Below are 25,886 nucleotides of genomic sequence, written 5' to 3'. Positions count from 1 at the left end.
CTCCACTAACATTGCACGTGCGCTTTACTGGTGTGATAATAAATTCATTCTATAAGGGTATGATAATATTGGACATCCTAATTCTAAAATTAATACTTAACAAATTCTACCAAAAATTGAGTGATTCAAGCTAAAGTAACAATACAATTAATAAAAAGATATGAAAAGGCATAAAATGTCATAATTTGTTATTTTTTAGAATCGAGGCATAAAATGTCAGAATTTGTTCCTCCTATTTATTATCGTGGTCATAAATCATAAATAATCAATTGAAGAAAAAAACATAAATTTCAATTATTCATCCTCAGTTAGGCATAAAATGTCATAATTTATTACTTTTTAGTACATAAAATGTCAGAATTTGTTCCTCCTATTTATTATCTGCGTCATAAATCATAAATAATTAATTGAAGAAAAATAAATAAATTTTAATTATTCATCCTTAGGCATAAAACGTCATAATTTATTATTTTATTTCTCAAATAGTCCAATGAAAATTACTAATTCATGATTATATACAAGTAACCTTTATGCTAGACTCCAAATACAATCAATTTTAGTCTACGGTTAAGTACATGAAATTAACAAACTGGAACATGCATTTAAAATTGTTTAAATATTTTATTGAGTTAGTATGAACATCAAACAAATTTAACAATTGAAAACATAGAGTTACAAGACTAACTTACTAAGGCTTCCTCTCAGCCAAAGTTGAGAAATTAGAACTCAAATAAATAATAAAATAACAACTATAAAACACGGCATCATGAGTAGAAGAAGGATCTTCTGTATTTTATTTGTCACTTGCATAAGCCTCCCAGCTTTGCTTCTTAAGAAAATGCACGGCCTTTAGTGCCCTTATAACAGCTTCCATTTACAATTCAAACAGTGGCCAAGTCAACCCCCAGTGCAATCATGAGGCCATTGACTACAGTAAGACAGTATAATTTTCATTATCCATAAAGATCCAATCCAAACAGGTAATAATTCAATCACCAAAAATTCCATATGCACACTAATCAAATCAAAATCAAAACATATTGTAGAGGTAATTATTTGTAAAAGCTGAAGATAGGGCAAGAGGATATGCCAAAGTTGAGTTGTCGATCAACAAATGAAACTCAAGGAATAAATTTGAAATGAATAGACAAAAATTCAAAAGGCAGGAAAAGCAATCATCAGTACCTTATTTGCCAATCATATGCAAGTTATACTCTTCTTGATTGCTAATGCCAAGGAGGCAAACTGATTTCTTGATAGAAGATATGCCGCAGATACTCTCATTGCTGGGGGTCTACCAGTTCTCGAATATTTAACACCTATAGGAATAGGATGTGTCTTTTTTTTATCCATGAGTGGGAATGTAAAGTATGACCGTGATGAAGGCATAAAAACAAGGGGCCCATATTGGATGAATGTTCTAATAGTTTTACATGTGTCTGAACTCTGTTCAAAAATACAGAAAAAGCATACTTGTTAAGGCTCAAGGTATACACTAAAGTGCCAAAGGTCTCCTGGAGCACAAGCGCAAGGCACAATATAAGGCACAAGACTGATCAAAGGCGCATGTATGATAATAATGCATATTAAAGATTAATTTAATAAAAATTATTAAACTATGCAACACATACTAGTCAATATCAAAATAAAGAAATCTTTCCAACATTTCAATGATGTGCTTAAATCATATCAAAATAATAATTCTCTAAAAATGGGATTTTTGACCTATCAAGCTAAGAGGATCCAGTAAATTGATGTTGCATAAATCATTTCTTAGGCGTATACATTTAGTAAATTAGATGTGATTACAAACGTAAAACAATAAAAAAGCTATGATCAAGTAAACATTAAACATATATAATCATGTTTATTTAGAATCAAAATGAATGCAATTAACGTAATAAGTCAACCATAAATCTATGAATTTGTCAAATATATCATAAAGTCAAACAATATGATCCATTAAATATGATCGTGATATTATACAAAACATTTTAATTTAATGGTCATTAAATAAAGAACGTAAAATGCGTGAGTCTGGGGGCTTGGGCTTGGGCTTGGGCTTGGGCTGGGGCTTGGGCTTGGCCTTTAGTAGGTTGAAGCACTCTTAACCGAGCCTTGACAACCCTGTCGCTTTTTCGGATACTAGGCACACTTTTAATGTTGATCAACATTCCCGCTTTGTTACTTCTTTAGCCAAGAAAAAAAAAATTTAATGAAACAAAAATTACAAGTACACATACGAGGGTACCAATATTTCTCTAAAAGTGAGTCTTAACTCATTGAATGTTTGGCACTCCACTGTTGTAAGGATTTAATTGGTAAAATTGTTGAAATAAAGAAAAATGGAAGAAAGACATCCTCAACATCCCTGATTTGCTACTTCTTTATCCCAAAAAAGAAAAAGAAAAAAATACATTTAATGAAACAAGAATTACAATGCACAAGGGTACAAAAATTTCTCTAAAATTGAGTCTTACTCATTTAATGTTTGACATTCAATTGTTGTCAACAGGCTATCCGCTATCACACATAGAACCTTTGGATTAAATGAGGTTGGAAGGAAAACAAAACACACGACTTTTGGTGCTCATATATAGCCAAAGAAATTTGCTAATTGTAGAAGTTATATATATATATATTCCAGAATTTCAAGCAAATTGTATAAAACAATAAAATGTAAAAAGTGGACAAGTCCACCGGATAAGATCTCTAAGTGAGAGACCAAGCCCAATTAGAAACCATCACTTATAAATGGGAATAGGATACAAAAAAAGCCCAAAACAAACCCAAGCCCAGTAACAATTCTCAAGCCGATCTCAAGTCAAGAGGCTTCCTTGGAGGATGGCAGGAGGAGGGGCAGAGACCCCAGCTGAGCAAAACACGATAAGATTGGGGTGAATCTTTCAAAAACCCACCCATGAGCCTCTGTATGATGGAGGAACAGATTTGGTCCAAAACATGGTTCAGGGAGGAGATCTTGCCTCTAAAAACCCAAGCATTTCGTTTGATTTCCAGTGGTGCGATGACGCATTAAAAGACCTATCAATATAGAACTCATGATGTTGGCTGACTCAGTAGACTTAGTAATATGCTACATACAAATAATTTTCTGTTGTTCTTTTATCAACAAAATCATATAGAACCATCGCCCTGAAAGGTAGAGAAACATGTATATGGTTTATAGATGAAAGGGGTCAGAATTAGTTTGGTTTGGGAAGTGATCGATTGCTAGATTGTAGATACAAAAACTTTTCCGCACTAATGAAGTAATGCAACCCTAAGGTTACCTAGATTCAGATTATTAAGAACAATTTTTTGGGGTATACAAAAAATTGTGGAGAATATCGTGGAACGGCTCTTAATAGACACAAGACCAAATCTGAGATTATGTAAAATGCACCTCTAGCCTTGAAAGCTTCATGCTTTGATAGACTAAAAAAAAGGGATATAATAGAGGATGCAGAAAAGTACGTAAAAGTATGAAAGTAAAGAGTAGATTTCAATAATATTGTAATGAGAGCCTGGAATAGTCAGGACTATGCAAATGGCCAGGACTATGCAAATGGCCACATAAGACACTTCCAAAACCCAACTGAAGTTACTGAACATACAGGAAGAAAGAGAGTAATGCAATATAAGATGAATAGAGGGAAGATGAAGAGTAGAGAGAGGCAGCAAAAACATTTGGAATTTTTCCAATCAACCCAACAATAGTTTTGGGAATGGGTAAGAAAAAGATAAGCCACGAGATCATCACCCTCGTTTTCCGAACCTCCAGTGCTAAGATCCTATGTAGGTAGAATCAATGCATCATATAACCAACCACACATAGGTGATCCTCAAATGCCACATAAAAAAGCTGATAATATAGTAGCATCAACCTCGGATATGAGAAACACCAAAAATGAGTGTTTGCTAGGTCGGGAGGAATGATAAGTGGATGGGAGAGAGATGAGTTGCTCAAGTATTCATGAATATAATTCTTAACAGCACACAAAAAGATTAAAATTTATACTTCAAAATATGTGAAGCAAGAATTTACCATCCCTAATGAGAAAAACATCAGCAAGGACAAACTACTGTCTATGTCTCTTACCTTTTCCTTGGAAAAACTGTTAGACAGTGAGGGAGGTGGCATGCAGAGATCCTTTGAATAAGACCTCAATGTTAAACTCTCTTCTGTGTAAAACAAAACATAACAAAATCAGACTACTTTAAGGCTCCGTTTGGTTAGATAGAACTAAGCAAGAAAAGAAAAGAAATGAAAAATGAAAGAAAAGTGAAGTGAATGAAAAGAAAAGTTATTTTCTATCAAGCATTTGGTTAGCATGAAAATTTATTCAAGAAAATTGTATGAAAATATTAGTTTGTTAGTTTGGATAGCATGAAAATGAAAAGAAAGTGATTGTGCATACCAAAATTACCCTTATGATTTCAAATACTAAAAAAATAAATAAATTTGTGTTTGATGATATCTATTTTTATCAAAGTTTTAAAAAAAATGATGAATTATTAAAGTTAATAATATAATTATTTATATTCATTTATATTGTATAAAATAAAACAATACTTCAAGACTTCTTAGGTAGAACCATAGAAGTAAAACTAACTATTCATTTAAAAGGAATAAGGAGGCTTAAAAATAAAATAAAAAATAAAAAATTTGGGCTCATGGACTCATGGGCTTTCAACTAGAGAACACAAAAAAGCAAAACATATATTATTCTATGTATATATAATAGAGGGGTATATATATATATATATATATATATATATATATATATCAAATACAATGTATATATTTGGAACCCAAAAAAAAAAATCGTCCAAATAGTATTGCAAAAGAACATGTTTAGAGAGAACTTGCCTTTTAGAAGTCCACTAAAATAGAAATTGTTAGAAAACTTGCCTCTTTGAAACTCAGTAGAAAAGAAACTCAGTTAGAAAAGAAAGAAGTTAGTTGTTTTACATGATTCAGTTGTTGGATAAAATAGGAACTTTAAATAAAAAGAAGCAGTTTTCAAGAGAAAATATTATTTCCTCGTGTTTTATGTGAGAAAAGTTTTGGGGGAAACTAGTCTAATGTGGGAAACTATATTTTCTATTACGATTCTTTTTCCATCTATCCAAACTCTAAAAAAATTTAAAAATTTTCTCTTTCCTTTCTTTTCTAGTTGATTCCATCTAATCAAACAAAGCCTAATGGATTTTTTCTGGAAAATTCCTTTGAAGCATGAGTCACTTGAAGTGGAAATCAACCAATCACCTAATTCTTCCGTTGCCTCTTTGATACTTTCACTTTCACTATGGCATTTTAATGTCACGAAAAAATAAACATGCATTAGAATACTAGAGCTTATTCAAAATCAAATCACCTAAAGAAAGAGAGATAAGAAGATACAAAATTTTCACCGATCAACTGAACAAAGTAATTAGCTGCCAAACCAGTCAATGTCACTTAAATCAACATCTTTGTCGTTTATAACAAACCCGGCTCTCTCAAGCAGCGCCTTAATGTCGTTGACCACCTTTTCTTTTGGAATCTATAAGAAAACATTAAGGGAGTAACTTTGTGAAGTGTTGGGTCAAAACTTAAAACATGAGGAAACTGGTAGTAATACGAGTTGAAAGATGACCTCTTTCATTCAAAAGGAAAAACAACTAGCATTCACAACACCCCCGTGGTTTGCCTCTTTGACACCCAATTCTTTCATAGTGACACCTCCTCAGATTCGCTCCATTAGACAAAGACACTCCGTGAACGCTCCGGCACATGGTAAAATGACCTGAATGCCCTTTTACTTGTGAAGTGACACTTTGAATAGTTAAATTACCAATTAACCCATTCTAACTAATTTTAAATGTCCAAAATAACCTCTTCATCTCAACCACCTACCCACAATGCTGCCACCACCACCACCCACAGCCACCACCTCTTCTTTCTTCTCTTCCTTCTCTCTCTAAAACACATACATTGCAATCCTCTGCAACCACTACTCCATGGTCGAACCATCAAAGTCCAGACCACCCTCAATCACCCCAATTGAAGTCTTCGCCATTCAAGATGGCCCCATATAACCCCTTCACTGACAAAACAAATAACTAATGAACCAATGAAGGCAAGTCATGCAATTTCATTCCACCAAACACCTTCTGTAAAACCTCCCTATGCCTTCCCTTATCAAGAAACAAAAAGTTCTCTCCATAATGTTTATATTTATAAAAATTTCCTCCATTTATTGGGGGAAAAAAAAAAAAAACAACAAAAAACAAAAAAAAAAAAAAACAAAAGTTCTCTAAAAAATGACACCATCTTCACCATCAAAACCTTAAACCAATCACAACCAAAACACGAAAGAAACGAAAATTCTCCAAAAATTGACGCCATCTTCACCATCAAAACCATAAACCAATCACAACCAAGCAACAATCACGAAACACGGCAGACGTGGCTCGCCAAAGCCTACATCCACAATGAAGTTCCGGTGAAAGCATTCACTATGCAAAAATCTGGTAGGTACAAGTTTTAACCCCCAAACCCTTTCTCTCGCTCTATTTTCTACGATTTTCAGTGTCTATCTATATCCCACTCCAAACCCTAAACGCCCATTATATATCGGGCTACAAGAGGGTACTAAACAAGGCGTAGTTGCGACCCTAGAACCAAACTCAGGCCACAACATCACTGATTCTAAGTAATTGAGTTGTCAATAGTGGTAAAGGCTAGGGATTTAGAGGTGTGTGGTAGTTGGGTGATTAGAGTGGTGGAGTATGGCGAAGGGAGTGATGGATGTGGGTGGTTGGAGTGGTGGAGGTGGACTATTGAAAAAGAGAGTGAGAGAGAGAGGAAGGGTGGAGGAGAGAGTGTCCCAATTGAAATGTGTAGAGAGGGATGGTGACAGCTGATTGTGGTGGTGGAGGAGAGAGAGACGTAATTGAGGTGTATAGGGGTGTTTTTGTCTGCCTCGGTTTCGAGGTCGAGCAAGGCTTCAATGGCGAACGAGTTGGACTCAACTGAGTTGGGGTTCGGGTTGGTATGTGATTGATGCGAAGCTTGTTTTAATGGTGGTAGTGGGGTGAAGGTTGCGGTGGTGAGTGGGGAGCGAGAAAAAGAAGGGGCAGGTGGTGGTGGGCGGCGATGGTGGGTGGTGTTGGAAATGGTCGGTGGTGGGGTAAGCTAAAAATGTGAGAAAAGCATTAAAAATGGGTCTTTTGGTTTTAGGGGCAAAGTAGTCTTTTGGTTTCTCTATTTTTTATAATAAAAGAGCATTAAAAAATTAGGGCAATTTAGACATTTCACACATTTTTAATGTGGAAAAGCTAACGGGAGGTGTGACTTTCAAAAACATTGCCAAGTTCTATCTGGGTGACAGAGGCAAACCACATGGGGGTCAGTGTAATTTTTAATAGGTATAAATATCATAACCAAATAAATTTCTACACAATTTCCGGAAGAAAAGAAAAAAAGTTTAAATCTATGCATGTTGCAAACAATATGAGAATTACAATAAATCGCAAGAAACAAGCACAAAAACCATAAAAAACACAGATCATAACAACTTACTTCACTTTGTACTAATTGCCTGTATTTTTCAAGAGCAACACCAGCCTTCTCAAACACTTTGAGCAACAATATTCCCCGCGTCATCGCTGCCTTAATATCGTTAAGCGACCGAACCAACTTACCAATCTTATTAATTCCGAGCAACTTGCTTTCATCTTGAGTTAGTCCTACAATCTCGTCAACCAACTTATCATTCTTGTGACTTCCGATCAATTTGAATTCATCTTCAGTTAGTCCTACAATCTCTTCAATGATGCTTTTGAGCATTGACATGCTCAAAGGGTTAACTTTTCTCGAGCAACCAACAGTAGAGTAGCCATCTCAATAAGTTCTCCCTCCATAGCATAATGAATAAATACTTTATCAACCTCCTTTGTGTTCCATGCCAGCAAGCTATTAATTTCTAATGGTACTTTCTGCCACATTTAACCATAATAAGCAACAAACAGAAAGGAAAAAAAAAAAAATAGATCAGACCACTCAACCCATTCAAATGTATAGAAAGTAAACATTATTTGTAATACACATAAATTTTGTCTAAACAAACCATTTGAGGCAGACAAAAGAACAACGATCAACTTGAAGATAGATTTTTTTGGGATCAATCAAGGATCGATGATAACTGCATCAGCCACATTAAAAATACAATCAAGAAAAAGGGAAAAGAATTAGGTAGTTAAGAATGATGTATTAAACCTTGATCTTAGTTCATATTATAGGCCCCATGAAAGATATAAGAAAGAATAATTTTATATTATAAAATCTGTCTTCTACCTTACTGTTTCAAGTGATACGTTGAGAGGAAACAAGTCGCCCCTAAATTCACCCTCTATGGTTCTGCATCAGTCCGAGCTCCATGGCAAAGTAATGTCGCAATCATTTCATATGATAAACTATTAGCTGCTAAATGCAATGGATATAATCCATCGTTAAACGGAATATTGAGATCAGCGATGAAACCAGTCTCCCCTCCGAGAAAAGCGATGGCACAATCTATTATGCCAAACTGACAAATTTGATACAAAATTATTGGTGGGCAATATTTACCTTGATAATCAGATGATTCCTTCTTTCCAACTTCTTCTGTTTTTGGTACTTTTCTTTGAAATAGCTCATTCATAAAAGAGAGAAATAGAGGTTTGTCATCATCACAAACAATTTCTTCTTTAGATGAGCATATCCAACCTGTCATTATCTGAACAACACTAACATCAACACGTGAAGACGACCACAAAAAGATAATAGCGCATATCATTAAAATAAATGCACGAACAGTAATATAAGTAAGAAAAAGGGAGCCCCGATCCTCTGCTGTAATCTCCCTTGCTGTAGTGGTGCCATAGGGTTTTTCAACACAATTACACCTGTTTTCAACATATTACATATGCCCCAATTACAACAGAGGAGATTATAAGTGAGGATCCGAGTGCATGAAAAGGGAATGTGAATGTATTCAAGTTTAAGTAGACACCTCAGACATCCTTGCCCCAATTACAGTATCTGCTCTGAATTCTGACCTCCTTAAAAGGCACTCCAATATAAGAATAACCTTCAGAAGGAAAAAAAAAAAAAAAACATAATCGAAATAAACAACTAAATCACAATGGGGAGGCAATCACATAATTATATACTGTACTTCAATTCAGTTTATAGTGCAAAATAACTACTAGAGAATGGAATCCCAACATTCGTCGGATGCACAAAAGGGTTTATGCACTTGTGTATAAAAAACATAAAAGCTCGCATACGAAACAAGAGGCCATTACTGGCCTAGTTGATAGAGCACCTAGCTCCTCAAGCAGGTGTGCCCGAGTTCAAATCCCCACTCCACCTAGTTTGCGAAGGGAAAAAAAAAAAAAAAAAAAAAAAAAACAAAACAAAACATATGAAACAAGACAAACTTAATCCCTACCACTCGCGCCTGTTAAGGTACATAAGCCGATGCTATGTATTTGCTACAATCAGATCTACACCAAATCAAACTAGGTAGAGAATATCTGAATCCAAAAGCACAAATATTTCCAATAGAGATGAAATGCAAATTGATCCAATATAGTCAAGGGCATAAAACTTCTGCACAATAATCATACAATTTCGGAAAAAATATTGAAACAAATACAGGCCAACGAAGATATATCAGAGACCAAAGGAACGCCGATATTGGTGTGGCGGACTAGTTTCGATCTGGTGGCAGTGGTGCTCATAAAATTTAAGCACAACAATCATACAATTTTGGAAAAAAAAAATAAAGAATACTACCCCACGAAGAGATAACAGAGACCAAAGGGGACACCGATATGGGTGTGGGGGACTAGGTTCGATCTGGTGGTGGTGGTGCAGTGGGAGAGAAGAAACCCACCTGGTGCACAAGGTCGATCAATCTTGGGGGAGAGGCACGTGAGATAGAAGCTGGGGAAGTAAGTTTTGAAATAACATAAATAGCCACCTTTTATGAGCTGACATACTCTGAGGTTATTTTTTCCAACAAAAAAATTTGGGGGAGAAATCCTCCCCATCAAGGAGGGGAGCTCAGCTCTACAGTATATATCCGATTCATTGTTAGGGTTGATAAGTCGGGTTTAAATATAGTTCAAGACCGCCTCAGGTTAGGCTTCAAATTGATCCACACAGTAACTAGAGCTCCAATCAAAATGAAATGGGGTTGTTACTTTTCAAACCAAGCTCGGACCAAATTGCAAGTTAAACAGCCCGCCCAAAAACTTTGGAACTAGGATCGAGTTTGTCCGAATTGGGCCCAACAATTTGCACCCCTAGCTATATTTACTATGGAAAGCTAAGTGACCTCACTGAAATTTCGATATTTGATGGATAATTAGTTGGTTATTACCAAGTGAAACTAATAGAGAGAGTGCTCTTACTACTACCTTTCTTCATGATTATCATTACAACCTTTCTTCTTCTGGATTAATTACAACGTACATAGGGATGGTAAAGGGGGCAGGAGTACCTTCCCCCTCCCGTTTAAGTCTCCCCACCAAAAACTGTTTAGCAAAATCGCCCTCACCGTCCCACTTAAGTTTCACTGCCCCGCCCCATTTAAGTTTCAATTTACTGATACACTAACATATAATCAAAATGAATGATCAAGTATGCGTTCTGTGAGCTTAAATGATAAATGAACTACTGTAAAAATAAAGGAAATATATAAATGATATGTGTTCTGTTAAAGTAATTTTATGAGATCAGAATCATTAGATCTGTGTAAAAGATAAAGAAATTTCATAAGATCGGATGTATATTCTGTTCGAATTGAACCCATAAATCATAATCAAACACAAATATCTGTAAAATAAAGATTTACTCATTTTTCAAGTAATAAATTGGTGTAAATCTATACGCACTTTAGACATATAATATATAGACAGCCGCTGTCCACCCACGGAGTAAGTTCACTGAGTTTTACTTTATGTATACCACACGCAGCAAGTTCACTAAGTTGTACTTTGGGTATACCACACACAGCAATGGATCTTTAACTTTGAAGAAAAAAAGAAAAAGAGAGAGAACTGACCGTAGGCCGTAAAACCAGTGGGCGGGTGGTCGGCGAGGTTGACGAAGCCGGCTTCGGTGGCAGGCCGTGAGGGATGCGAGAGTGAGGGTTTTTGGTTATCTCTAGAACGGCTGTACGCTGAAGCGATGAGATATTGATTTCTATTAGTCTATTACCATATCGTGTGTGTATATATACGTATGGGTAAATTACAGACTTCCCTTGAGTTCTGGGTAAAGAAAGACCATTTGGCATTTAGTTATTCCTCATATTTGTGATTCAATTGTTTTGTTTTCGATGCCAAATTTTATAAAATAATAATTTTTTTCCTTTTCTTCTATAAAATAAAAATTATATTAATTTTTCTTAAAGTTTATCATAATTACCGAACCTTCCTTAAATTTTAAAAATTACTCTAACCCCCTAAAACAAATCTTGTGACATAGGTCTCCCTTTTTAACAATTACCACTAGTCCATGACGAAAATTCGATTTGCTTCCAAACATTTTGAATTCTACCTCACTCCTAATCTATACATACATCCATATATGTATGTAAATCACCTCCTAAAATTCAAGTATACCTTCTCCAACACCATATTGCAACAACACAATGTTATAATTAACCATAAATAACGGGTGTTGTCTATAAGGAGGTGACTTATGAAGTTGAAATTATGGAAAAGAAAAAAAAATATGTTTGTTGCAAGGTGGTGTGTGTTACAAGGTTTAGTTTTTAGGGGATGCTCGAGTAATTTCAAAAATGGTAGGGGAGATCCATGTAATTATGATAAATCTCGATGAGGTCAATGTAATTCGCCCTATATTATAATATAAGGGCATTACTGACTTTCACACTTTTGGGCCACCCGTGAACCAGTTTAAGGGAGATTAAAGTAATAAACGCTGAAATATTCTTTATATTTGTAATTTGTTCAAACATCATGGGAGGTCAGTGTAATTTACCATATATATATATAGACACACATGCAATATTGTTCAACAACGCAAAGACTCTCACTCACCTTAATTATGATACCCCTAATTTTCACACATAAGTTGATCATACACGCAAAAATCGGGTGATATCATAGGCAATAGATAATAAGCAAGCAAATAGTACAAAATGATAAATAAAATAAAAAAATTAAAAGCAAAAAGAAATAATAATAAATGATAATAATCTTCAACCATCCATAAAATCGATAAATGTTTAAATCTCCAAAAATACAACTCGGAAATCCCGTAAAACAAGGACCCCTAAATCCATATTTAATTGTGTCCAAATTGTTTTACCACTTTAAGTGGGTATTCGCTTTTTGGAAAACGTTGCATTGGTTACGTATTGGTTAAACTATATCGTACATTAAATAATGTGTTAGTTATATATTTTATCCCAATTGTTATAACCAATTTGGATAATGTTGTGTTGATTAGGTGTTGGGTGAATAATTCTAAATAGTTATATAACGTGTAACGTGTTATTTAAATATTTGTTATAACCACTTTTTGGACAATATGGTAGTGGTTGGTCAATTTTACCACTTTAGTGGAAAATACATGCTATATATTGTTACACGTAATTACTATAAATGGTTAAATTACGTAATAAGTTCTAAATTATTTTGTGCTAACACGTTAATTGTGCAATTAATTTCATAATCTAATTTATGGTTTAATTATATATGTTGATGTCCTTGTGATCTATAAACATGATCTATGATTGTATTATTCGTTATATCTCTAATTTATGCCTTGTGGATGAAATAAATGAATGTATGTGATGTAATCATTGAGATAACTAATAAGGTAAACTCATTGTTAGATATGGCTTTATATATGACAGAATCATTAAATTAGCTATAGGGACAGAGGCATAATTTTTTTTTTTTCAGGGGGGCACATTATACACTAAATACATATAAATTAGTATTTATGGAGTATATATACATAAAGAGACATAGGTGGATATATATAGAGATTGATATTTCTGGGATGAGATAAATTAATCAATTACATATATATAATATAATAAAACAATTTAAGAAAAAACATTTAAGGAAACATATATAGTATATAAAGGAAGGAGAAAATTCAAGGGGGCGTTTTTACACATTTCCAACATATGTGACGTTTCTGATTTTTCTCATTTTCCATTTTTCTGGAATTTCTGATTTTTTTCTAGGGTATTTTCGTCTTTTCTCGTTTCGCGTGCCGAACACCGTGGGGTGTGCCAGTTATGTCTAAGAGTTAGTTGGGGGCATTCCATTGAGCTCAGGACTCTTAGAAATGAATGGGTTACCATTTCGGCATTTTTCTGTTTCTTATGCCGGGAGTCCTAGGTGGGACCCGCTACCGGAATTGTCGCGTCCGGGGGTTTTGTTTGGGTCTAATTGTATTTCATTTATTTTGTTTAATGTGTTTTATGTGGTTGTGATTTATTATGTGCATATATATATTTGTGGTAGAAATTAAAAAAGGGAAAAGATATTTTAAAAGGTGGGACCCACTAATTTTTATTAAAAGAGGGCAAGAGGCCAATTTTGGCCTCACTTTTCCTCATTCCTCTCTCTCTCTCTCTCTCTCTCTCAACGAATCTCTTTCCCTCATTCTCTTTTCATTTATTTTCCCTACAAGCTTTAAATCTCGATTTTTCTCAAACCATTAGGAAATTTTTGGTTCCGTTTGTGGCAAATTGAAGAGCTCGTTAAGATTTACGATTTGATCGGAGCAAAAGTGTTTTTGGTGCACCTTGGAATTCCAAAAATTAGGGCTTGGATTTGGGGATTTTGGGGTTCTCTGCATCAACTTAAGGTATGTCTAATTGTCGATTTCCTTGGATTTAATAGCTAGTTTGATGTTTTTCCCATCATTTGGCATGTCAATTTGATTATTAATTGAATAATGCAATTTCTAGTGTTTTAGTCTATGCTTGAGTTTAACCCAATTGATGGTTTTGATCGAATTAAATGTTTATTTTGGGTATGAATTTATAATAACATGCTAAAAAATGACTGTGGTGGATTATATATGTTATTCCTAGTATGGTTGTTTAGTGTATGTTGAAGCACGCTAAAGTTGTTTAATTAACTTGTTGTGGCCATGAAATTGTTTATTGCATAATGAAGGAATGTTGAAAATTGAATGATTGAAACTAAGATGTTCCATATGCATCACATGAGGGTATTGATAGGCATAAAAGAGGTGAGGGTGTAGATGAGATGTGTAGATGTGTGGGAGTGGAAAAGAAAGGTGTGGATACACGGTGGTATGGATGGGATGTGTGAATAAGTGGGGGTATGGTGTGACATGCGGTTGCATTGATATTTTTATGTATTGCATTGTATGTGATGGTGATATGAATTACTTGAAAATTTAAGTGCCGTATGTGAAATCCCTCGCATGACCCCACTCATTTTACCTATTCATTGTGTGTAAGGCATTGGATTACTTACTTTGTTTGAGGAGGTGCCACTTAGGCAATCTCAATTGAGCCGTTGTGCTCACTCCTCTACAATTTTTCAGGTCACGGGATTGAGCTGGTGGGTGTTGAGCTTCCACGAACACGGATGGGGTTGGACTTATATCACATTGTATTAAGATGTATATTTTGTGAATCTTAAACAATTCTATGTAATCGTTTTATTGTTATAATTTGACAATGTATCCGTATTTTTAGACAACAATTTGATGTATTTTGTGTATGGCTATGGAAGTATGTAATAATCATGATGGTTTATTGGGATGGGTGAGATGACTATGGGTTATTTGATTAATTTCATTGATGATGATGACTCATGATGTGTATCATTATTGTTGTGAGGTTGGGATAGGGTGGGCATTGGGTTTGGCTCACAAAGAGCCTAGAGTTTTTAAACCTTCAGGCTGCACATAGCTACATTCCAGGGCTCATTAGCCGACTGGCAAGGCATGTCAGCCGACTGACAGGCATCTCGAGACCATTCCATTGAGTTGTGTAGTTGAGAAGTCTTATTTCGGCCAACCGAACCTCACCATCGGTCGACCGAAACTCCATCATCAGTCGGCCGACACTTCATCACCAGCCGGCCGACACTTCATTTTAGAGAAGTCCCGGGAGTAAACAATTTTGGAGATCATTTCAGCCGGCCGAACCTTACTTTTAGTCGGCTGAAGGATCACTTTACCAAAGTCTCGAGAGTGAGCAGCTTTGGGAGTCGTTTCGGCCGACTGACTATCTCAGTCGGGCCGACCATGCATTCTCAGCCGGCTGACCTTTCCATTGACCCGGCTGATCCTTCCATTGACTTGGTTAACCTCTCTATCAGCTGGCTGACCTTATCCATTGACCTGTACTTTGACTTCTCCTTCTAAACTGTGTTTTAGAATGACTCTGGACCCTTGAATGATCTGAGTATCCCCTGTGAGCATAGGAAATGACGGAATTGCCCTTAGTTGACCCCGGTTTGGGTCGTTACAAAATTGGTATCAGAGCTTTAGGTTCGAAAACCCAAAGACGACGGGTAGGGTTGACCCAGGTTGAGTTAGAGTTGAGATTGACAGTATTGCATGCTTATGTAGTTATAGTTTATTTAGTTAAAAAGCACGACTTGCTATTACGTGTTTACATGCGAATCGATTATGAGACTTATAAAATGGTGATTAAATTTAAACATGCTAAATGATAATGTGCTTATTTTTCTTAAGTCATTGTTTAATGAATGTGAAAACATGCCTATTTGCTAGATGCTTATGTGAAATTTTTTGTATGATTAATGAAATGGTTAAATCTGTTTAAAGCATGCTTAATTGCTATATACATATATGTTTAAATGTTAGTATGTGTATTTCATGACTATAATTATTAAGTGCTTAATTGTCTACTGTTTATTGAGTCCTTGCTTAGTAGATGTACGTATGACTAATGCGTTTCATTGTTGATGGGTTTGAATGTTCGTGGCGGTGCTGTGTGTTGGGTTACGAAGGGTTCTAACCCGCGTATATGGAGAGCTTAGTCATTCCTATGTTTCTGAACGTTTTAGTTCTTATCGAACGGATAATGTGAGCACCATAGCTCGTGGATTGAGTTACTTCATGTATTCTTGTTTTGATCGTTTAGTTGTCTTTGTAGAACCATGTTTGAGGACGACGTAGTGAGATGGATCCAGATGAAGTTGGACAGCGAGCAAGTGAAGGGCCATCCTAACCAGACAGGGTTTCAATAGGACAGGGTCGAGATAGAGAGACGAATGATAATCCACAAGTACCGATGGATGATATCTTATTAGCAGGGGCTGTAGCCTCAACCTTTCAGAATTTAGCGAATACCACATCTCCTCAAGTGGTACCACAATCGGCTATTCAGCCATAGGAGACGGAGACGAAGCAGAATCTTAGATACTTGATTCAGTTTGACAAACTCATGAGAGTAGCATTTGAGGGAGGTCCAGATCCGTTGGTAGCGGACGATTGGTTAAATGAAGTTGAAAAGCATTTCAGGGCAATAGCCGTGTCCGATGATCAGTTGAAGATCACCCCAGCCACGTATAAGTTTGTTGGCAACACGGCAGTATGGTGGAAGACCATGACTAGCGCACATGATATTGACAGTATGAGTTGGGATGCATTCAAGAGTCTTTTCTTTGATAAGTATTTCCCGCAGACTAAAAGACGGGAATTGAGGACGCAGTTTGACGGGCTTGAACAAGGTGACATGGTAGTGACAGAGTATGAGAATAAGTTCACTTCTCTTTCACGTTTCGCTACAGATGTGTTAGGGATCGAAAATGAGAAGACATGGCAGTTTATGTACGGTCTAAATCGTTTAATTAGGCCGGGGGTGATACTTTTGGGATTAAAGAATTATTCGGAAGTGGTTACGAGCTGATGGCAGAAACAGAAGCCAAAGATTGGCAAGAAATGAGTGGTATTGTGGGTTCTCAGGAACGAGGTACGAATGTGGGTACTTCTTCCAAGAGCCAGGACAGGAAAAGGCACAGAGGTACTTCATTATTTTCTCAGGAGCAGCAAACGACAGGTGTTACTCCTATTGTTGGTGTTTCTTCAAGGTCCTCTAGGACGAGTGTGATGTGTTATCAATGTAGACATCCAAGACACAGCAAGGCAGAGTGTCCCCTTGATAGACCTAGTTTCGGAGTTTGTTTTCCGTGTGGTCAGCCGGGCCACATGAAGAGGGATTGTCCACAGAGGAGACGAGATATTACTGTGATTGATTATGATGTAACGGGGGGTTACCTGTGACTGTGATGTAACGAGGGCGACCTGTGACTGTGATGTAACGGGGGGTTACCTGTGACTATGTACAGGGGATACCTGTGAGTTTTGTAATGAGGGCTACCTGTGAGTCGTGTCGTGTTGTAACGGGGGCTACTTGTGAGTCGTGTTGTGTTATAACGGAGGACACCTGTGAGTCATGTCGTGTTGTAACAGGGGAAACCTGTGAGTCGTGTTGCACGGTTGTCTGTGAGTCGTGTTGCATTATTGTCTGAGTCGTGTCTCATAGTTATCTGGGAGTCATGTCGCATTATTATATGTGCGTCTTGTCATGTTGTCGTCAGTGCGTCGTGTCGTGTTGTAACGGGGGTTAGCTGTGAGTCGTGTTATGTCGTAACGGGGAATACCTGTGAGTCTGGTGCAGTAACGAGAATTACCTGTGACCATGTAACGGGGGATACCTGTTAGTTCTGTAACAGCGGATACCTATGAGATTGGGTGTGACAGGAGATGCCTGCACACTGTTGTTGTGGTAATAGGGGCTACCCGTGAGTTTGGGTAGATGCCTGTTCACTTTTTGTAGGCATCTCCTTAATTTGTAAGCTTATACCAAACCCAAATGATTTAAATCTTAATAGGCATACGCAAACCCAAGTGAATTAAATCTATAATAAAATCACACTTATTCAATTTTTAAGCTTATTCCCTTACTATTGTAAACATTGACACTCCTTAATTTGTCAAAATATTAATAATAGATTTTTATTTTAATTCAATTTAGGGTACCAATCAAATATATAATTATATAATCTTATTATCTTATATAATAATATTATTAAGAAAATTTTATATTTTTAATTACAATATTGTATTTTTCTTTCATTTTATTTTATTTTATTTTGGTTGAATTATATTACACTCGACGAACATTGCACCTGCATTTTACAAGTACGATAATAAATTCATTATATAGGACACATGATTATTATCCGTTCTTTTATTTATTATTATTATTATTTTTTTCTCATCTAACTAATGTTTTCATTTCATTCATTTTCCATTGGACCGAACAAAGCCCTAGCGATCTTTGATATTACAGAAACCTCGTAGAAAAGTGAAGTGCGATTATCATCTCCCTTACAAGATTGTTTCCAAAAGGAATTGATTAGGACACCCATAATCTAAAATTAATACTTAACAAATTCTACCAAAAATTGAGTGATTCAAGCTAAAGTAACAATACAATTAATAATAAGATATGAAAATAAGTATCAAGGCATAAAATGTCATAATTTATTATTTTTTAGTATCGAGGCATAAAATGTCAGAATTTGTTCCTCCTATTTATTATCTTGGTCATAAATCATAAATAATTAATTGACGAAAAATACATAAATTTCAATCATTCATCCTTACTTAGGCATAAAATGTCATAATTTATTATTTTTTTCTCAAATAGTCCAATGAAAATTACTAATTCATGATTATATATAAGTAACCTTTATGCTAGACCCCAAATACAATCAACTGTAGTCTATGGTTAAGTACATGAAATTAACAAACTGGAACATGCATTTAAAATTGTTTAAATATTTTATTCAGTTAGTATGAACATCAAACAAATTTAAAAATTGAAAACATAGAGTTACAAGACTAACTTACGAAGGCTTTCCTCTCAGCCAAAGTTGAGAGATTAGAACTCAAATAAATAATAAAATAACAACTATAAAACAAGGCATCATGAGTAGAAGATCTTCTGTATTTTATTTGTCACTTGCATAAGCCTCCCAGCTTTGCTTCTTAAGAAAATGCACGGCCTTTAGTGCTCTTATAACAGCTTCCATTTACAATTCAAACAGTGGCCAAGTCAACCCCAGTGCAATCATGAGTCCATTGACTACAGTAAGACAATATAATTTTCATTATCCATAAAGATCCAATCCAAGCAGGTAATAATTCAATCACCAAAAATTCCACATGCACACTAATCAAATCAAAATCAAAACATATTGTAGAGGTAATTATTTGTAAAAGCTGAAGATAGGGCAAGAGGATATGCCAAAGTTGAGTTGTCGATCATACAATATTGATCAACAAATGAAACTCAAGGAATAAATTTGAAATGAATAGACAAATTCAAAATGCAGGAAAAGCAATCAGTACCTTATTTGCCAATCATATGCAAGTTAACCTCTTCTTGATTGCTAATGCCAAGGAGGCAAACTGATTTCTTGATAGAAGATATGCCGCAGATATTATCATTGCTGGGGGTCTAGGGGTTCTCGAAAAGTTAACACTTATAGCAACACGATGTGTCTTTTTATCCATGAGCGGGAATGTAACGTATGACCGTGACGAAGGCGTAAAAACAAGGGGCCCATATTCGATGAATGTTCTAAAAGTTTTATATATGACCGAACTCTGTTCAAAAATACACAAAAAGCATACTTGTTAAGGCTCAAGGTATACACTAAAGCGCCAAAGGTCTCCTGGAGCCCAAGCACAAGGCACAATACAAGGCAAGAGACTGATAAAAGGCGCATGTATGATAAAGAAGCATATTAAAGATTAATTTAATAAAAATTATTGAACTATGCAACACATACTAGTCAATATCAAAATAAAGAAATCTTTCCAACATTTCAATGATGTGCAAAAATCATATCAAAATAATAATTCTATAAAAATGGGATTTTTGACCTATCAAGCTAAGAGGATCTGGTAAACTGATGTTGCATAAATCATTTCTTAGGCGTATAAATTTAGTAAATTAGATGTGATTACAAACGTAAAACAATAAAAAGCTATGATCAAGTAGACATTAAACATATACAATCATGTTTATTTAGAATCAAAATGAATGCAATTAATGTAATAAGTCAACCATAAATCTATGAATTTGTCAAATATATCATAAAGTCAAACAATATGATCCATTAAATATGATCGTGATATTATACAAAACATTTTAATTTAATGGTCATTAAATAAAGGACGTAAAATGAGAGAGTCTGGGGGCTTGGGCTTGGCCTTTAGTAGGTCGAAGCACTCTTAACTGAGCCTTGACAAGCCTGGGGCTTTTTTGGATACTAGGCACACTTTTAATGTTGATCAACATTCCCACTTTGTTACTTCTTTATCCAAGAAAAAAAAAATTAATGAAACAAAAATTACAAGTACACATACAAGGGTACCAATATTTCTCTAAAAGTGAGTCCAACTCATTGATAGTTTGGCATTCCACTGTCGTAAGGATTTAATTGGTAATATTGTTGAAATAATAAAAAAATGGAAGAAAGACATCCTCAACATCCCCGACTTGCTACTTCTTTATCCCAAAAACGAAAAAGAAAAAAAATACATTTAATGAAACAAGAATTACAAGTAGACAAGGTTACAAAAATTTCTCTAAAAGTGAGTCTTACTAATTTAATGTTTGACATTCAATTGTTGTCAACAGGCTATCACACATAGAACCTTTGGATTAAATGAGGTTGGAAGGAAAACAAAACACGTGACTTTTGGTGCTCATATATAGCCAAAGAAATTTGCTAATTGTAGAAGTTATACATATATCTTTTTCCAGAATTTCAAGCAAATTGTATAAAACAATAAAATGAAAAAAGTGGACAAGTCCACCGGATAAGATCTCTAAGTGAGAGACCAGGCCCAATTAGAAACCACCACTTATAAATGGGAATACGATACAAAAAAAGCCAAAATAAACCAAAGCCCAGTAACAATTCTCAAGCCGATCTCAAGTCAAGAGGCTTCCTTGGAGGATGGCAGGAGGAGGGGGAGATACCCCAGATGAGCAAAACACGACAAGATTGGGGTGAATCTTTCAAAAACCCACCCATGAGCCTCTCTATGATGGAGGAACAGATTTGGTCCAAAACATGGTTCAGCGAGGAGATCTTGCCTCTGAAAACCCAAGCATTTCGTTTGATTTCCAGTGGTGGGATGACGCATTAAAAGACCTATCAATATTGAACTCATGATGTTGGCTGACTCAGTAGACTTAGTAATATGCTACATACAAATAATTTTCTGGTGTTCTTTTATCAACAAAATCATATAGAACCATCGCCCTGAAAGGTAGAGGAACATGTATATGGTTTATAGATGAAAGGGGTCAGAATTAGTTTGGTTTGGGAAGTGATCAATTGCTAGATTGTAGATACAAAAACTTTTCCGCACTAATGAAGTAATGCAACCCTAAGGTTACCTAGATTCAGATTATTAAGAACAATTTTTTGGGGTATAAATAAAAAATTGTGGAGAATATCGTGGAACGGCTCTTAATAGACACAAGACCAAATCTGAGATTATGTAAAATGCACCTCTAGCCTTGAAAGCTTCATGCTTTGATAGACTAAAAAAAAGGGATATGATAGAGGATGCAGAAAAGTACGTAAAAGTATGAAAGTAAAGAGTAGATTTCAATAATATTGTAATGAGAGCCTGGAATAGTCAGGACTATGCAAATGGCCACATAAGACACTTCCAAAACCCAATTAAACATACGGGAAGAAAGAGAATAATTCAATATAAGATGAATAGAGGGAAGAAGAAGAGTAGAGAGAGGCAGCAAAAACATTTGGAATTTTTCCAATCAACCCAACCATAGTTTTTGGGAATGGGCAAGAAAAAGATAAGCCACGAGATCATCACCCGCGTTTTCCAAACCTCCAGTGCTAAGAACCTATGTAGGTAGAATCAATGCATCATATAACCAACCACACATAGGTGATCCTCAAATGCCACATAAAAAAGCTGATAATATAGTAGCATCAACCTCGGATATGAGAAACACCAAAAATGAGTGTTTGCTAGGTCGGGAGGAATGATAAGCGGATGGGAGAGATATGAGTTGCTCAAGTATTCATGAATATAATTCTTAACAGCACACCAAAAGATTAAAATTTATACTTCAAAATATGTGAAGCAAGAATTTACCATTCCTAATGAGAAAAACATCAGCAAGGACAAACTACTATCTATGTCTCTTACCTTTTCCTCGGAAAAACTGTTAGACAGTGAGGGAGGTGGCATCCAGAGATCCTTTGAATAAGACCTCAATGTTAAACTCTCTTCTGTGTAAAACAAAACATAACAAAATCAGACTAGTTTAATGGGGTTTTTCTGGAAAATTCCTTTGAAGCATGAGTCAGTTGAAGTGGAAATCAACCAATCACCTAATTCTTCCGTTGCCTCTTTGATACTTTCACTTTCACTATGGTTCTGACATCAGTCTGAGCTCCATGGCTAAGCAATGTCGCAATCATTTCATATGATAAACCATTAGCTGCTAAATGCAATGGATATAATCCATCGTTAAAGGGAATATTGAGATCAGCGATGAAACCGGTCTCCCCTCCGAGAAAAGCGATGGCACAATCTATTACGCCAAACTGACAAATTCCATGCAAAATTTTTGGTGGGCAATATTTAGCTTGATAATCAGATGATTCCTTCTTTCTAACTTCTTTGAAATAGCTCCTTCATAAAAGAGAGAAATAGAGGTTTGTCATCATAACAAACAATCTCTGCCAATGTTGCTATGAAATCATCACCAATTTCTTCCTTTAGATGAGCATATCCAACCTGTCATTATTTGAACAACACTAACATCAACACGTGAAGATGACCACAATAAGATAATAGCGCATATCATTAAAATAAATGCACGAACAGTAATATAAGTACGAAAAAGGGAGCCCCGATCTTCTGCTGTAATCTCCCTTGCTGTAGTGGTGCCATAGGGTTTTTCAACACAATTACACCTGTTTTCAACATATTTACATCTACTTATTTTTATTGCGTTGAGAAACAGATGTAATAAGTTGAAAAATCACAGTTGAAAAGCAGATGTAATACGTTGAAAAACCATCAGCACAGCAAAGGATATTATAGGTGAGGATCCAAGTGCATGAAAAGGGAATGTGAATGTATTCAAGTTTAAGTAGACACCTCAGACATCCTTGCCCCAATTACAGTATCTGCTCTGAATTCTGACCTCCTTAAAAGGCGCTCCAATATAAGAATAACCTTCAGAAGGAAAAAAAAACATAATTGATTGAAAGTTTTTCAAATAAACAACTAAATCACAATGGAGAGGCAATCAAATAATTATATACCGTACTTCAATTTAGTTTATAGTGCAAAATAACTACTTGAGAATGGAATCCCAACATTCATCGGATACACAAAATGGTTTATGCACTTGTGTATAAAAAACATAAAAGCTCGCATACGAAACAAGAGGGCATTACTGGCCTAGTTGATAGAGCACCCAGCTCCTCGAGCAGGTATGCCCGAGTTCAAATCCCCACTCCACCTAGTTTGCGAAGGAAAAAAAAAAAAAAAAAAAAAAAACAAAACAAAACATACGAAACAAGACAAACTTAATCCCTACTACTCGCGCCTGTTAAGGCTACATAAGCCGACGCTATGTATTTGCTAGAATCAGATCTATGCCAAATCAAACTAGGTAGAGAATATCTGAATCCAAAAGCACAAATATTTCCAACAGAGATGAAATGCAAATTGTTCCAATATAGTCAAGGGCATAAAACTTCTGCACAATAATCATACAATTTCGGAAAAAAAATTGAAACAAATATAGGCCAACGAAGAGATATCAGAGACCAAAGGAACGCCGATATGGGTGTGGCGGACTAGTTTCGATCTAGTGGCAGTGGTGCTCATAAAATTTCAGCACAACAATCATATAATTTTGGGAAAAAAATAAAGAATACTGCCCAACGAAGAGATATCAGAGACCAAAGGGGACACCGATATGGGTGTGGGGGACTAGGTTCGATCTGGTGGTTGTGGTGTAGTGGGAGCAAAGAAACCCACCTGGTGCACAAGGTCGATCGCTCTTGGGGGAGAGGCACGTGAAATAGAAGCTGGGGATGTAAGTTTTGAAATAACATAAATAGCCACCTTTTATGAGCTGACATGCTCTAATGAGGTTATTTTTTCCAACAAAAAAATTTGGGGGAGAAATCGTCCCCTTCAAGGCGGGGAGGTCAGCTTTACAGTATATATCTGATTCATTGTTGGGGTTGATAAGTCGGGTTTAAATATAGTTCAGGACCGCCTCAGGTTAGGCTTCGAATTGATCCACACAGTAACTCGAGCTCCAATCAAAATGAAATGGGGTTGTTACTTTTCAAACCAAGCTCGAACCAAATTGCAAGTTAAACAGCCCGCCCAAAAACTTTGGAACTAGGCTCGAGTTTGTCCGAATTGGGCCCACCCAATTTGCACCCCTAGCTATATTTACTATGGAAAGCTAAGTGACCTCACTGAAATTTCGATATTTGATGGGTAATTAGTTGGTTATTACCAAGTGAAACTAATAGAGAGAGTGCTCTTACTACTACCTTTCTTCTTCTTGATTAATTACAACGTACATAGGGATGGCAAAGGGGGCATGAGTACCTTCCCCCTCCGGTTTAAGTCTCCCCACCAAAAACTGTTTAGCAAAACCCCCCTCACCGTCCCATTTAAGTTTCACTGCCCCGCCCCATTTAATTTTCAATTTACTGATACACTAACATATAATCAAAATGAATGATCATCAATTTACTGAGACACTAACATATAATCAAAATGAATGATCAAGTATGCGTTCTGTGAGCTTAAATGATAAATGAACTACTGTAAAAATAAAAAATTATATGTGTTCTGTTAAAGTAATTTTATGAGATCAGAATCATTAGATCTGTGTAAAAGATACAGAAATTTCATAAGATCGGATGTATATTCTGTTCGAATTGAACCCTTAAATCATAATCAAACACAAATATCACCATCTGTAATGTAAAATAAAGATTTACCCATTTTTCAAGTAATAAAATGGTGTAAATCTATGCGCACATTAGACATATAATATATAGACAGCCACTGTCCACCCACAGAGTAAGTTCACTAAGTTTTACGTTATGTATACCACACGCAGCAAGTTCACTAAGTTGTACTTTGGGTATACCACGAACAGCAATGGATCTTTAACTTTGAAGAAAAAAAGAAAAAGAGAGAGAACTGACCGTAGGCCGTAAAACCAGTGGGTGGTCGGTGAGGTTGACGAAGCCGGCTTCGGTGGCAGGCCGTGAGGGACGAGAGAGTGAGGGTTTTTGGTAATCTCTAGAACGGCTGTACTATGAAGCGATTAGAATTTTTTTTTTTTTTTTTTTTTTTTTTTTTTTTTTGGGTAAAGTACACAAAGACAAATAGATACAAGTTAGTCTATTTTTGGACAATCACACCCCCCGGTCAAAAACTTGATCCAAACCGCTCCTTAAATTTTGTAAAAAGTCAAGATTGCCCTTTAATATTTTATTAATTTAAATTATAAAATATCAAAAAATTTAAATGACTCTTTTACCCTTATACATTTATTACACCAATACATATATATATATATATATATATATATATATATATATATTATATATCTATATGTATATTTATATATCTATATGTATATTGTAAACCTATCAAACCCAGACCCGGCCATGACACCACTTCCACACCTTCCAACCACCGGTCGACGAGTGGTTCACCATCTCCTTCATTCACATGT

At 35.6% G+C, this 25,886-nt stretch overlaps 2 protein-coding genes and 1 long non-coding RNA gene across 3 annotated transcripts; all 3 read right to left on the bottom strand.

Moving 5' to 3' along the window:
• Positions 1 to 581: 581 nt before the first annotated feature.
• On the bottom strand, positions 582 to 25,518 carry LOC132280227 (uncharacterized). Its single transcript, XR_009471518.1, has 8 exons — positions 25,351 to 25,518; positions 23,264 to 23,341; positions 22,489 to 22,897; positions 22,304 to 22,386; positions 19,454 to 19,711; positions 4,100 to 4,182; positions 1,186 to 1,446; positions 582 to 928 (listed from the first exon to the last, which is right to left on the bottom strand). It is a non-coding gene; the product is annotated as an uncharacterized LOC132280227 (long non-coding RNA).
• Positions 4,189 to 7,887, bottom strand: LOC132280226 (uncharacterized). Its single transcript, XM_059782401.1, has 3 exons — positions 7,568 to 7,887; positions 5,449 to 5,546; positions 4,189 to 5,307 (listed from the first exon to the last, which is right to left on the bottom strand). Exons 1-3 carry the CDS (start codon positions 7,838 to 7,840, stop codon positions 5,052 to 5,054), a joined length of 627 nt encoding a protein of 208 aa, XP_059638384.1. The 5' UTR covers positions 7,841 to 7,887; the 3' UTR covers positions 4,189 to 5,051.
• Positions 7,990 to 11,409, bottom strand: LOC132280225 (uncharacterized). The gene is made up of 4 exons (XM_059782400.1): positions 11,100 to 11,409; positions 9,039 to 9,116; positions 8,342 to 8,762; positions 7,990 to 8,189 (listed from the first exon to the last, which is right to left on the bottom strand). The coding sequence occupies exons 1-3, from the start codon at positions 11,331 to 11,333 to the stop codon at positions 8,397 to 8,399; spliced, it is 678 nt and encodes a 225-aa protein (XP_059638383.1). The 5' UTR covers positions 11,334 to 11,409; the 3' UTR covers positions 7,990 to 8,189; positions 8,342 to 8,396.
• Positions 25,519 to 25,886: the final 368 nt, after the last annotated feature.

The sequence above is a fragment of the Cornus florida genome, unplaced genomic scaffold (assembly GCF_030987335.1).
Source record: "Cornus florida cultivar Cherokee Brave unplaced genomic scaffold, ASM3098733v1 CherokeeBrave_3.0.0_Hap2_Chr10, whole genome shotgun sequence".
NCBI lineage: Eukaryota > Viridiplantae > Streptophyta > Magnoliopsida > Cornales > Cornaceae > Cornus > Cornus florida.
Note: the sequence above shows the minus strand (reverse complement) of the source record. Positions and strands in the feature narration are given on the sequence as shown.

What these genes read in the sequence shown, in the direction of transcription:
- LOC132280226 (XM_059782401.1), bottom strand. Translation starts at nt 7,840, where the DNA reads ATGTCAATGCTCAAAAGCATCATTGAAGAGATTGTAGGACTAACTGAA. An exon ending in GGCAATTAGTACAAAGTGAA is followed by an intron (nt 5,547 to 7,567) that starts GTAAGTTGTTAT and finishes GTTTTCTTATAG; the next exon opens with ATTCCAAAAGAAAAGGTGGT. An exon ending in GATTTAAGTGACATTGACTG is followed by an intron (nt 5,308 to 5,448) that starts GTTTGGCAGCTA and finishes AAAATGCCATAG; the next exon opens with TGAAAGTGAAAGTATCAAAG.
- LOC132280225 (XM_059782400.1), bottom strand. Translation starts at nt 11,333, where the DNA reads ATGCCAAATGGTCTTTCTTTACCCAGAACTCAAGGGAAGTCTGTAATT. An exon ending in CACTGGTTTTACGGCCTACG is followed by an intron (nt 9,117 to 11,099) that starts GTCAGTTCTCTC and finishes TTCCTTCTGAAG; the next exon opens with GTTATTCTTATATTGGAGTG. An exon ending in TTGGGGCAAGGATGTCTGAG is followed by an intron (nt 8,763 to 9,038) that starts GTGTCTACTTAA and finishes AGTGTTGTTCAG; the next exon opens with ATAATGACAGGTTGGATATG.